Genomic DNA, 15,220 nt, shown 5'->3' with positions numbered 1-15,220 from the left:
AAGTTTTGCCACACAGTCTCGAACTTCTTGTATAATGCTCTTTATAGCATTTTACTAGGTTATTTCTGAATTTGTGGGAACTGTGTGCCTTCAAGACCCACTTTGGCCCACAGAGTTTTATGCCAGCAAGTTCAATGTCAGAGAACACAAGTTTCCATTGACCGATTACAAAGATAGCATAATGCAAAAAGCACGGCCTCAACCTATGGTAACGTACTGTCCCAACACCCTCCACCCAACAGTCTCCACCCCCTCTGTTTTGTCATCTCCTCCCCGTTCTTGTCTCCCACCCTGTTTATTTGCCAATCTCTGTCAATGCGTCTGCCTGCCTCTCCCTGTTCCTCTCCTTTCCTCCTCCTCAATTTTTTCCCCACCTCCCCTCCCCACAACCTTCTAACACTGTGCCTGTGGGCATTCTAGTCCCTGCACACTCCACCAGATAGCGTTTATCTCTCTCCCCATTTGTACACTACTATCCCTTCCCCTTCTCTGCCCCCTCTGTTGCTGCTTTTATCCCATGTGATAGTTGCATTCTGCCCCAAGATGCTGCAGTTGGCGGTCATGTGTGTATGAGGTGTGCTTGCTCGTGGGTATGAATGGTATGTGCTCCTCTTCTGCTGATGGAGGCTGTGGCCAAAAGCTTTATGTAAGTGTCTTTTAACTGTGCCTGTCTGCAGCTTAATGTGTCTTCTTTATGGTAAGTAGCAATCTGTCTTTTCCTAAATTGTTGATAATGCAAAAAGATTAATTTTTGTAGCACAAGAATAAAAGACATGATGATCCTGTAACTGTTGATAGTGTGTTACTGTCACAGTAATATACCAATACTCACTCTCCAACAGCCAGAGTTCCTTTCGGCAGCTGAAGAACAGGCTGAGACATAGCTGCTGCATACTCCTTCTCTATAAAACGATCACGATGGCCAGCCAAAAGGCAAGAACTGCCATCTCTCAAAGACAAACAACACCAAATAACCTGTAAAAACATTTTGAGAAAAAAAAGATAATTTGTACATTATCACATACATATTCAGGAAAACATAAATGATGAAACTTTTAGCACAAACACACTATTCATATGTTCTAGTCACAAGGTGATTTGCTAAATATATTTTCATGAGATAGTAGGCAGCTTTCTTTGAGTTTCTACCTATTTACATTTTTCCACATTTCCTACACACTTCCAGCAGGCAGACAAAGTTCTGACCACTCAAAGTACTCCTCATGGCAAACACTATTAACCTGACCTGACACCGAAACCTGAGGAGTGTTGCTGTACGGGCCAGACATGTATCTTTTAGGCAATTTCTTTCATCGATAAACATCAGTTTTCTTTTATCATACCAACAAAAGTATGTTGTGTATAAACTTAAATGAAGTACAAATCTGAAGGCAGGGTCATCAAAGTTCAAACTTAGTAGTGAAAGCACATTTATTACCAACACCAATGTAGACCTGGAACAGAACTGACCTCCTGGATGGTGAGTGCAGCTATTTATACAAATATTGAATACTCTAGAATGCTGGTATTTACATAAACACTGAACACTGAAGATTATACAAACATAAACTATTTCAAGAACTTTCCAGAAACAATAATTACTAAATAACAAATAGTTTTTGGTGATCTGGTTTGAACTGGCATTGATGCTAAACACTACCCTGCATGCAGCACAGTTTGTGGCATTGTTCCCTCCCCTGTCAGAAGTTCTCATTGAAGCCAATTGCAATACCTTGGATATAGATCTCATCAATGGTTCTCTGTCTAACAATGCTGGCAGATATTCATGTTCTGGCCATGGTGTTACATCCCCTTCACTATGATGGAGAATTGGTGGCATTCCCTCTCAATTAAGCTTTGCAATCGTTGAGTGGGTCTTCAATTTTCTTGAACCTCCCTTCAGTGAATTGTGCCTCTGCATTGTAGTAGATTTTCATACAGAGAGCACGCATGATGTCTCTGTACTTTTCTTTTCTTGGTGAAGGATCATAATACCTGACATTGTATGTGATGTCGGACAAGTGATAAAGATACAACACAGAACAAATTAACATTTCATTAACTCTTCTGGTAGTCTCACTTTCTCTAGCAAGTAAATATGGCTGGAAGTTGTTGATGTCCTAAACAACTGCAAGGCACTCTTTTCTTAGTAGCAGAGTAGTTCATCTTGGACTTGGAGAGCACTCTGGAAGCAAAAGCTATCCCCTTTGCAGTACCTTCTGGAATTTATACAACAACTGCCACTGTCTCAAACCTGCTAGGATTGTGGAAGTTCTGCCTCAGCATTCTCATCATACAGTGCTAGAAATGGAGATGTTAACACCTCCTTAAGGACACGAAAAGATATTTCTTGTGCCAATTCCCAGGAAAATTTGGCATCTCCCTGCACTAGTGCTTGCAAGGGTTGTGCCTTGGTACAGAAATCCTTTACAAATCACTGGTAGTATGAGTACATTCTGAAAAACTACCCACATCCTGAATATGCACAGCAGTCAGAAAATCTGTGATAGCTCTTATTTTCTCTGGATCAATGCATACTCCATTTCATTTGTGCTGATGCATGTGTGGGCTCACAAGTCACTGAACATTTATTTGGTGCATCAACAAGAATTAGGAAATACATGTCTGTCCATACAGTCATATAGATTGGTCTTGTCCAAGAGATAGCAAAAGAACATTCAATACTTTTTCTGTCCTTCACCTGGCATATGTTACTCACATCCGGGATCATCATAATTCAGTCCGTAATGTCACATATGTGGGCTCAGTCTGGGATAGTTCACTGTGAAACGACTTGGCAAGGCAGTGCAGAACTATGTGTCAAGCCAGTTCAGCAATCTGCAACAAATATGTTGCAAATGTGCCAATGTGACAAACATCTGAGCAGTGACCAGCCAACTGTGAGATGTAGCTGTTACCTTTGCGTAGCTGCTACCCCTGCCACCGTCTAGCTGTATCTAACACCGCACCGCAATGACCATGCCATACTTTGGTAGCACAAGTCACCACAACAGAGCAGCCAACAACAGCAGCAGTCATCAGCAGCAGAGTCACAGTCATGACAAATAAGTTAAGTGTAGCAGCAGGTGCATTATTTGCATAATTTTCAGATCTCTTGCTAGAAACATCAATGGATCACAAAATTAAAAAGTCACCTAATGATTGTGAGTCTGTAGCTAGTGGAAGTGAGTCTCAGAGCCTGCAGAGGCAGAGGAAATGACTTTGAAAGATATACTCCCTGATGATTCAAATCAACACCAAAATAGATTAGTCCATGTGGAATTAAGATAGTTCTATGAGGAGTAAAAATAGATTCTTCTATTGGGGGGGGGGGGGGGTTAAAAATAAATTAAGAAATGAATTTAAAAATTCTGTGGGGAATGTAGAAAAATTATTTGGGTGGTAAAACCAAGAGATTAAACAATCAATTGGAGGATTTAATAGTTACGTTTGGGGAGGTGGAAAGGAATATGTTTGCCAGAATTAATATGGTTGAGGCTGAACTGAGAGCTGAGATTCTTTCAAGCAAACAGATATGCAATACTAGGGATAAAGGGACTAGGCGAGCTCTGATTGTGGCTGGTGATGATGAAACAAAAACTTTAATAATGGGTGAATTGTCAGGCACAAAGTGTGGTAGCTGTGAATAATGGTGAAATTAGCACAGTGATCAGTAGAGTAAGCAATTTAGGATTATGCAGTAGTTTTGGAATTGGGGGAAAACCTTTTCAGTAAATACCATGCTGTGGATTTTCTTGCAGCATGCAAAGACTGTTTCATTGAATGGATGACTAATCAAACTGGAATTAAATTTGTTAAGTGATCATTAGGAGATTCTACTCAGACATGGGCAAATCTGTGTGCTGATCAGTTCACTTCAATATGATGTATCTGAGCAATTATATTTGAATAGATATTGGAGTCAAGCTAAGCAATATCAATTACATAACGCATTTCTAAATGGACCAGTGTACAATGGGGGCATATAAACTATGTATAAGTTCTGCCAGGAGGAGATGAGAAAATTGGTACATCTTGATAGGCTATTGAGGGTAGTCACTGACATTTCCACATTAAGGTGAAGATTACCTGAGATTTTACATTAAGAGTTAATACAGTGCTCTGCAAATTCTATTGAAAGTTTCTTGGAGGACGGGTCAGGCACTGTGCCATAAGCCAAGCATTGGGGATAATAATCAGGGAAACATTCTAAGAAATTTCCAAGCTAATAGGAATAATGGAAATTGGGGAACAACCCACGGGATCAGACCAGATATAAGTATCAGGATGAGAATTGGAGAGAAAACAAATAGAGGAGGGTTCAATTATGAGAAAAGGAACCAGAGGGATCAATTGGAAAGTAATTACAGGAATGAACTAAGGCCAATGCATGAAAACAGGGCTATGATTATGGACCAAAAGGCAATAGGGACAGAATTCAGAAAACTGAATTTTGTTCCAAACTAGGGTCAACTCAGGGCCAAGAAATAATGTAAGACATAGAACCAAGAACTAGGCAAATGCACAACAGCAGAGGTTTTTATAATAACAGTAAAAGCAAAGAAGTAAGGGAAGAGATCATGGGCGTACCCAGTGAGGGGCAGTTTTTTACTAGTTTACTGTTTTATTTAATAAGAAATGCTGCATGTTTTCTTGGATTGTACAAGTGCATTCTTTTATTTAAAATGTTTATTAAAAGCAGTTTTTCACTGGTTTACTGTTTTATTTAATAAGAAGTGCTGTATGTGGTCTTGAGTCCTTGTTTCCTGAGACTAGTATGACTTGCCCCCCCCCCCCCCCCCCCCCCCAGTTCAGATCCTGGGTACACCCTTGGAAGAGATGATTGTGGGATGGAGTTAGTTACAGGAAATAATAATTTATTCAGAGGTTGGTTTAAGCAGTATGATAGGAGAAATGCTCATATGAAAATTTTTTGTGGAGAAACTAGAAAGCTAGTAGAAGAAATTAATATTGGGGGTCTAGTAAGAATGATTGTTCTAGGCAAATCAGGAAGTGAGTGAAAAGAATTATGAATAAAAAGATTTTTTCTAAAGAATGAACGAAGAGTTTATTACAAATCTGTTTGCAGTGCATACAGTGTATTTTGGCAACTACTTTCAAACCGACTGGTTGATTCTCAAGCCAAACTTAATGAGGCTCCACTGAAAGCACTGGATCTTTATGACAACTGTCTATAATTGGCAATACATGCACCACACACTGACAGTAGATAAATCGCACAATATACATATGCTCACTATACAAGAAAGAATCAAATAGAGAATTTTTATGAGTACATTACCGATGAGTAAACTGTTGAATTTTCAGTAATAGAAATATGAATAAAAAATACTGCTGGGAATTACGGTAGGCCAGTAAGGAGGGAAGTAGTTTTAGATACAGACATTAGTGGAGAAATATTTGATCATGCATTTCATGTGGTACCATGTTTGAGCATAAATGTGGTGTCGGGCTCATACTTTCTGATTAAATACGAGACAGATATATACTTTAAAGAAATGATACTGGATATAAATGCTGGGGGTTGCATGAAAAAAATTAAGTTTAAGAGTTCTTTGACTGGGAACGACTTGGTGGACAGCTTGTTTATAGAAGTGAAGAATGGAGGTGGCACAGTAAAAGAGGTAATAGGTTATAACAAATCAGGAAATTACACTGGTGTATGTAGTAGATTTAGGATTTAGTACAGTTTGCTTTATTTTTTGAATGTTGTTATGTAATGTTGTTTTAGAGATAAGACTCATGTGAAGCAGTGAGAGTGAGGTCCCACTAAGCAAACAGTGGGTGGTATCTTGCTGTGGGGGTATGTTTGTTTTGGGGGTATATTTATTATGGGATTGTGGATCTGGTCGATCAACAAGAATTAGCAAGTACATTACTCAGAAATAGCAAAAGAACATTTGATGTTATTCTATCTGTCATGTTGCATATATTGGTCTCATTTAAGATCACTGTAATTAAATCTGTAACGTCACAATCTACAGTGTTGATAGGTGTGGTTGTCAGGAATCTCAAATATTCTTCACATATATTCAAATACTTGACAATGTCATACAGACAGCAAAGACATGTCATCCATTTAACATGTCAATGCAGGTTGTCCATTTATGTCCTAAGGTGGCTGGGGCATTACATATTCCAAGTGGCTTAATTTTGAACTCATAGAGACCACCATAAGTTGTGAAAGCAGTCTTTTCCTGGTCAGCCTCATCATCCTTGATTTGTCAGTAACCTGCGTGCATTTCCACAGCTGAGAAATACTTTGGTCCACTCAAGCAGTCTATGTTGTTATCAATGTGCAACTATGAATAGACATCCCTAATCATGATTTTGTTGACTTGTCACTAGTCAATTCATAAGTCCCATGTCCATCCGTCTTCTTGACAAGGACCACAAGGAAGGACCAAGGACTCTCTAAAGGTTCAATGGTATTATCTTGCAGCATCTTCTCAATTTCCTCCTGGATTATTTGTCATTCTGCTGGTGATCCTCTATATGAGCGTCGGCTAACTGGTGGATGATCTCCACTGTTGATATGGTATTTTACCATGGGTCACTTGGTCTGTCTTCCCTCCACTCTGGATTTGAAAGCATCTGAAAACTGACACATTATTCCTCAGTCAGGCCAGATCACACTTGCAATTTGATAGTGCCATCCTCCCTGCATTTTCTGTAGTGGTAGTGGAACACAATTTGCCCTTCCTAGACTGATTCAGCTGTGCCTAAGCACTTAATTTTAGGGATGAGTTATGACTGCTCACGACAATCAGTGATCCAAAGTTGTCATTGACCACCTATAGTGCTTACAATCATCAGTGTCATACTGATTTCTTCTGAGAGCCTGAAAAGCTTTGAATATTCAGCAAAAGCTACACAGTTTAACTTAACATATCAATTGATGAATGGCACTCATCTCGTCAACGATGGTGGGATAATAATGATTCAACGGCAAACAACTGTCCAGAGCAATCTCTGTTTTGTGTGCTTGTTGGAATAGTTTTGTCAGTCTATTGCTCAGATTTTCCATAGCCTATGATCACTCATGAGCCTGCAGGAAGTCCCCTCTGAGAATAGCATTACGACTACATTCTGTTAACATGACTAATTTGAAGGACTGTGTTACATCATTGATAGTTATTCTTGCAATAGAAGTTCCTGTCATCTTGATGCCTTTTCCACTTACAACTCAGAGTGCAATTATTTTCTTATGATACAACACAGCCTTCTTTAGCTGATGGCAGCTAAACAAGCAGCTGGTACCTCCGTAAGGTAACAGAAAATGGCTATGGCATGTTGGGAAGCAATCTTATCCAGAGTATGGTGATGGACTTCATCCCACAGGTCAACTATAATCGTCTAAGTTTTGGTACAAACCAATATAGGCAAACATAATGTGACAACAAAACTTCCAATAAAATTCAAAAATGAAGTTTCTGATGCAACAATACAATAAAGAATTCTTACTGCATACTGACAGTCACGGGAAACCCTTTTCCACATGCATTTGTGAATGTATACATTCAAAACATTCTGTTTTTGTGAATTATAACCTGATGCCTAGTTAACTCCCTGTGGAGGAGAATATTATCACTGAGACAATTCAACCAAAGAAAGACAATCACGTTGTGATTGTAGGTGGTAGCAATGATGTGTATGAAAATGAAAGCTAGACAGTCCTGTGATGTCTTCAAAACATAATCCCAAAACTATTTAATACAAATGTCAGTCATCATAACTGTGCCAGCGGAACAAGATCTACCACAATGGTCATGTATTAGTAAAGGACTGTTCTTCAATTCTGGGATAAAAAAAAACTGTGCAATAAGTTTAATTATGTTCAATTGCCAGAATTAATAAATGAAGCATGATGAACAATGCAGCATGGACTGCATATAAACAGAAAGTGAATCGTCAAGTTACTTTCCCAGAACGGTGTGACAAAGCTGTTGAAGAGGAGGATCCAGTTGCCCTAGACTACAACCACTTTTCCAGAATGAAGGACCATAACACTGGTGTCCAGGGATGCAGTTCAAATGTGCCTGAGTCTTGTTCATTTGAAGAAAGGCAAGATTACAAAATAAATGACCAGTCACTACAGTGCAGTACTAGGGACACAGCTAATACAACATGTTATTGCAAAAATTGTAACCTAAATGAATGTGATTTATGTTAAAACAACAAACATCATTCTTAAAGGTGATGCTTTTAAAATTTCATTATGTCAGATACAAATATTCATAGAAGAACACTCACCAATTATGTTGGTAATAACTAAACACCGATTGAAATCCAGTGGTATAATACATTATAGACTAGAGGATTACTTAATAGCAAACAGTTATTGCAGGCAATGCCTTATAGACAGTGCTATGACAATTTATGTTAGTAAAAATATACTATTCAAAAAAATATCTTATCTCGAACACCACACCACAGAAAGATCAGTTGAAATGACTGGTATTGTGTTTCACTTTATTCGTCTTTTAAGTTAGCTAAACATAATTCCCAAATGTGACTGTAATGTGCTTTATTCAGACTTCAAGAAGAATATAATAATTCCAATTCCAAAGAAAGCAGGTGTTGACAGATGTGAAAATTACCAAACTATCAGTTTAATAAGTCACAGCTGCAAAATACTAACACAAATTCTTTACAGACGAATGGAAAAACTGGTAGAAGCAGACCTCGGAGAAGATCAGTTTGGATTCCGTAGAAATGTTGGAACACGTTAGGCAATACTGACCTTACGACTTATCTCAGAAGAAAGATTAAGGAAAGGCAAACCTACGTTTCTAGCATTTGTAGACTTAGCGAAAGCTTTTGAAAGTGTTGACAGGAATACTCTCTTTCAAATTCTAAAGGTAGCAGGGGTAAAATACAGGGAGTGAAAGGCTATTTAGAACTTGTACAGAAACCAGATGGCAGTTATAAGAGTCAAGGGGCATGAAAGGGAAGCAGTGGTTGGGAAGGGAGTGAGACAGGGTAGTAGCCTCTCCCCGATGCTATTCAATTTGTATATTGAGCAAGCGGTGAAGGAAACAAAAGAAAAGTTCAGAGTAGGTATTAAAATCCACAGAGAAGAAATAAAAACTTTGAGGTTCACCGATGACATTGTAATTCTGTCAGAGACAGCAAAGGACTTGGAAGAGCAGTTGAACGGAATGAACAGTGTCTTGAAAGGAGGATATAAGATGAACAACAAAAGCGAAATGAGGATAATGGACTGTAGTCGAATTAAGTCTGGTGATGCTGAGGGAATTAGATTAGGAAATGAGACACTTACAGTAGTAAAGGAGTTTTGCTATTTGGGGAGCAAAATAACTGATGATGGTCAAAGTAGAGAGGATATAAAATGTAGACTGGCAATGGCAATGAAAGTGTTTCTGAAGAAGAGAAATTTGTTAACATCGAATATAGATTTAAGTGTCAGGAAGTCGTTTCTGAAAGTATTTGTATGGAGTGTAGCCATGTATGGAAGTGAAACATGGACGATAAATAGTTTGGACAAGAAGAAAATAGAAGCTTTTGAAATGTAGTACTACAGAAGAATGCTGAAGATTAGATGGGTAGATCACACAACTAATGAGGAGGTATTGAATAGAATTGGGGAGAAGAGGAGTTTGTGGCACAACTTGACAAGAAGAAGGGACCGGTTGGTAGGACATGTTCTGAGGCATCAGGGAATCACAAATTCAGCATTGGAGGGCAGCGTGGAGTGTAAAAATCATAGAGGGAGACCAAGAGATGAATACTCTAAGCAGATTCAGAAGGATGTAGGCTGCAGTAAGTACTAGGAGATGAAGAAGCTTGCACAGGATAGAGTAGCATGGAGAGCTGCATCAAACCAGTCTCAGGACTGAAGACCACAACAACAACAACAACAACAGATAGACATTGTAGTGTAGTCGGCCAGATTGGTCCTAATGACATCATTACATTTGGTGACTTAAGCATGGATGCAAATTCAAATAGTGCAGTAAGATTACGACCACTTGAGTGTATAAATTCAACTATGCCAAAAATAATGAAGTTTGTCATGAAAAAAAAACCTCTGCATAGATCAAATATTTAAAAACAAATTAGCAGAGAAGAAATGGGATTCTATATATCAAGTGAAATGGTCTGATGACAAATGGAATGAGTTCTGTTCAACACTGATGGACATTATAACTACTGCTGTCCTGTCAGAGAAACCCAAAACATAAATTAAACATTGCCAGAATGCAATTAATCTTAGACTGAAACCCCACCAAGTCTGTTTAGATTCAGTTATCGTATCCATGATCTAAATCTGTTCTATAAAGCTACTATACTACAGATTTTTAAGTAAAAATACATTTAAATAATGAAAACTTTTAAAATTAAAATCACTGACTTTAGAATGTGAATTAACTGCAAACCAACACAGCGCCCTGATAATAAAAGTAAACGTCCTGAGAGTTAACTGAGAAGTACTGTTGAAGGTTCCAAGATAATAAAACAGCATAAGACATGATTGTAGCATTGTGAAGAACGCAAATAATGTTTGAAGTATTTTTTTAAAACTATTTCTTAAAAACTATTTTACTGCTCCTATTGACCAACCAACCCATATTACAAAATGGTTCAAATGGCTCTGAGCACTATGGGACTTAACATCTGAGGTCATCAGTCCCCTAGAACTTAGAACTACTTAAACCTAACTAACCTAAGGACACCACACACATCCATGCCCGAGGCAGGATTCGAACCTGCGACCGTAGCAGCAGCGCGGTTCCAGACTGAAGCGCCTAGAACCGCTCGGCCATTACGGCCGGCCAACCCATATTACAGATGCACACATTGAGTCCCCATGCCACCTCACTGAGTGTAATGAGGTTGAATTTATGGAAGTAAATGAGCAGGAAGTAGACAAGGTAATACACATTCCGAAGAAAAAAATTCATCTGGATGGGAGGGCATACCCAGTGCAGTTACTACGGTGTGCTTGAAAGAAATCTCAAAACCTTTCACCAACATGATTAATTGCAGAATTAGAGAAAACATGTATCCAGCTGTTCTAAAAATGGGTATTGTGAAACCAGTGTATAAAAATGTAAAAAAAGGTAGATGTCTTCATAACCAATTCTCGATTTCAGTAAGATATTCTAAATTATTATTCTGCCCAAGCTTAGTGTCCCATTCACCATACACAAACTGCAGTTTCTTCCATGAAATGTACTATCCAGCGGACCAGAAGATGCAAACTTCAGGTACATTTTCAGACCTGACAAAAGCATACAACACAATAAACCATACCTTACTTAACAACTGAAGCCATATTGTATGGGGATCCATCCATGCACACTACTTTTTCATTATAAGCAATGTGTTAAACTGAAGTACAACAATCTAGAGGGAAAAATTATAAACTTTTGCCCCCCCCCCCCCCCCCACTCTAGTGAACTGTAATGAAGGATGTACCAATCCTTGGTCCCTTATCTCTTCCTCATCTATATTAACTACACTGCACAATCTATTAACCCCCATATTACAAGCCATGCAGATGGCAGTTCAATATTATTCTATGCTAGAAAACATAAGGAACTAGAAACTCTAGAAACTTTTACTGGTGTATTACTAGTGTAGCAAAGTACTTCAATGATCAGGGACTGAAGGTGAATGTCACCAGATCTCAGTTACTGTCATTTAAAACAGGCAGTTCTCATCATACCAATAGAAATAAACCATGCAACATCTCAGCAACATAAACTGGCACCAATAAACTTCGAGGTTTGTATGTTGGTGAATAACTGCTGTGGCAGCTCACAAAAATAGTCCCTAGTCAAACATTAAAAACAGTCTACTGTGGAATGTTTTACTCATTTCTTAACTATGGGTTTGAATTATGTAGGTGTGCAGCAAACGTTTACTTAAAAAGGAATATTGCTGTTACAGAAATGAACACTATGACCTGTACACGGGTTATGCCATAGAGAATCATTCTGTGAAGTGTTTATGCAGTGCAAACAGTTAACAATATATTATTTTTATGTATTAAAAATTACTCATATTTTTTGTGTGTCAACCAGCTGAAGCTATCAAGTGCTTGAGCACAGCACCAGAACAAAATATATAACTATTTTTGAGAAAGAAGAAAATTAAATATGACAAACAGAAGCACATACATCAGTACTTTAATTCGGTTTAATAAATTACCACACTATTCAAGAACATGCAAGGATATTGATTTTAGCAGCACATTAAAATTTTCCCTGAGAGAAAAATGTCAATATTCATTCAATGAATCCTACAACAATGTTTGTGATATGAACCATAGCATACTAGCCACAAAGTAATAAATGTAAAAAATAGATGTAAGATGCAACAACTGTAATATGTAACACATTTTGTAAATGTATTTTTTGTCATATTATTATGTCTTACATTTGCAAAAGTCATTGTTGTGCTGGCTCCAAGAAAAGAAAAGTAAGTAACTAAATGGTTTTGGAAATATGTGTTAAGGTTAAGGAGGAAGAAGCAGAGGTTGTCCCTACCATGAGTCTACAGTACGAAAATGTTATCAGTGAATCTGAAACAGACAAGGGATTTCGAGTGTAGACTGGAAAGGAACGATTCCCCCACATGGCTCATTAGTAAGACGGTACAGGGAAGTGCCATGCAGGTACTCATGGCAGTACCATGGACTTATTCATAGATTTGGCCACTGGATGGGAAATAATTATGGGTCAGGATATGGTTGGCTGGGAGGATTAGAAAAGTGATGGATTTGGTTGCAGGAGGACATTGGGAAATGCAGTGTTCCATAGCCAAAAGGCCATGGCAATGTAGAATGTTGGTGTATAAGGCTATCACATCCACAGTGACCAACAAGGAGTCTAGTGGTAATGGGACAGGAACTGTGGAGAGACAGAAAAGGAAATGAGCATTGCCTTTAATGTAGATTGGAGGTTATGGGCAATGGTTTGGAGATGTTGGTCAAAAAAGAGGCAGAGGTTCGTATCCAGCCACAATGGGACAACTATTAAGGAGACATGTGGGATTTAGTCTGTGGAATAGGTAAAAGGTAGGAGTATATGGACCTAAGGCCTTTGAGGAGCTGAATGAGGTCCTGCTAGACTTCTGGGATGGGATTGCAGTTATAAGGTTTGTATGCAGAGGTGTCAGAAAGTTGGCGAGACCCTCAGCCACAAAGTCACTACAATTCATAGCCACTGTGGTGAAGCCTACTTCTGCAGGAAGGATGATAAAATCTGGAGTGCTTTTCCAGTTACAGATAGCTGTGGGTTCCATATGAGTGATGTTGGATTCACTGGGGTTGGATTTAGGAAGGTAAGGTCAGGTTATAAGTGAGGAATTCCTGAAAGATAATCAGAGGATGACTAGATGGAATGGGATAAGGATCAGTTGGAGGGAGGTTGGAACTGTTTTAAGCAAGGGTCTGGGTGGGGTTTTGGTTAGCTGTTGTCAGTGGGATATGCAGCAAAGAAATGTTTCCACTGTAGAGAGTGGGTAAAGGAAAGAAGGTCCTTTAGAAGAACAGCATGAATGAATTTAGGTTTTGGGATAAAGGCAAGGCCTTTAGAAATACCTGAGACTTCTGCATGGATCTGAGTTTTGGCAGAAAGGTTGACAACAGTGATACGGGATGGGTGTTTAGGGGAAGTCTGTTACATGGAGAGTAGAAGCACTTTTTGGGGATATGGAGGGTGGAGTAAGTCAGCAAGGCATGGTCAGGGACCTGTGAGGGTTGATGGGGGAGAGGGAGGTGTTGGATCAAATTGAGAGGCAGTTATAGATAACACCACATGGGCATAGGACAGAAGGTAGCTGGGACAGCTTCCTCAGATGGTGCTGGGAATGTTCCAACTGCTGAGAGTCTCTATTGCAGTGGTAGGACAAGGGATGTTGTGGTCACAGAGTAAAAGGATTTTGTGAAAGGAGAAACAGTTGTCAAGTATGGTTTGAGCTTGGATTCTATAATTATGAAGGACCAGGTTGGTGAGGGGGAGGGACTGTCGGAAATGAAAGAGATGAAAGTTCTTGCGGTAGGATGGATGACAACCCAAGGTGCCAATTTCAATGGTAAGCCAGTTAGGTGGGATACCATGCACCATACAATATTTCAGAAAGAGGATGTGTGTTTCGAAATTTGCTAGGGCAAAGTAGAGTTTCCAGAATTGGCGGAGGTAAAACAAACACGGATTAAATGGCTGTATGATAAGGAGAGAAAACACTTCATTGAAAATTTGTTAAAAATGATTGAAAATAAGAAGGTGAAAACTTATGGTCAAAGTGTTTTAACAGAAATAAATAGTAAGCACTGTGTATAGAGCTATGTAGGGAGTTATAAGGAATGCCAGGCGTAAATAGAGATAATGGATTGAAAATTGACATGTGTGACAGTGGGCAGGTGGAACAGGAACTGGGAAGGTGATGATGGAAAAAGACAGGAAAGAGGATTTTGTCAGAGGGAGGAGGGAGAAAGATATGGTCAGATTAAAAGTGCGGAGAAAATGGACAAAGATAGGAAGAGGAGAAGTGAAGAGAGAAATAGAGTGGGGAGGAAGAGACTGGCAGATAGAGGTAAGAGGATGAGGTGAACAGACAGAGGGAGGAAGAGATGAACACAAAGAGGGGGAGGGGGAGGTGTTTTCAATATAAGAGTTGAACCACACACAGGTGAAGTACTGAAATTTTGCATCCTGATGGTAATTACTTATCAACAAGTCTGTCTCATAATTTAAAAAACACACACACATATATTTATATATCCATGCCATGTATAGTTACTGTGAAAGGCAAGGGCATTTCTTTTTAGTTACATGTACCCATATGATGACCTTCAATTGCCTGTAGGTAATTGGTTGTCACTCCTTACTTTCTGTGTGCATATATAAGAGATGAAGTTGTCAGACAGCAATAAATTGTTTCCATTCTGCTAATTCTGTATGACAGAAGATATATGATTTAATTAGTTTTACCTCAATTTTGCCAGGGTTGTTATCTGGATCATATGATAAAGATGCATCCAATTGTAGTTCATGCCCTGTTCCAATCACAATTTCTGTTTCTGTAATAACTGCTTTGAGACCTCGATGAGTAATCTCAACCTGCAATATGCCCTGTGAAATAACAGAAGGACATACAACACTCTTATTAAAACAGAGGCATATAGTAACAGTAGTAAATTCTAGAAAGAAAATAGAGTCTAAGACTT

General features: G+C 38.8%; 1 protein-coding gene across 1 annotated transcript in view; it reads right to left on the bottom strand.

Moving 5' to 3' along the window:
* LOC126195617 (uncharacterized) overlaps window positions 1-15,220 on the bottom strand; it is a 444,247-nt gene that overhangs the window by 239,142 nt on the left and 189,885 nt on the right. Inside the window, exons 14-15 of the mRNA XM_049934243.1 lie at window positions 14,985-15,125; window positions 833-975 (exon numbers count right to left, since the gene is read on the bottom strand). Of these exons, the coding sequence (XP_049790200.1) occupies window positions 833-975; window positions 14,985-15,125 (284 nt within the window). The remainder of the gene's footprint in view (window positions 1-832; window positions 976-14,984; window positions 15,126-15,220) is intronic.

The sequence above is a fragment of the Schistocerca nitens genome, chromosome 7 (assembly GCF_023898315.1).
Source record: "Schistocerca nitens isolate TAMUIC-IGC-003100 chromosome 7, iqSchNite1.1, whole genome shotgun sequence".
In the NCBI taxonomy this organism is placed as follows: Eukaryota; Metazoa; Arthropoda; class Insecta; order Orthoptera; family Acrididae; genus Schistocerca; species Schistocerca nitens.
The sequence above is the reverse complement of the archived record's forward strand: the minus strand, read 5'-3'. Positions and strand labels throughout refer to the sequence as shown.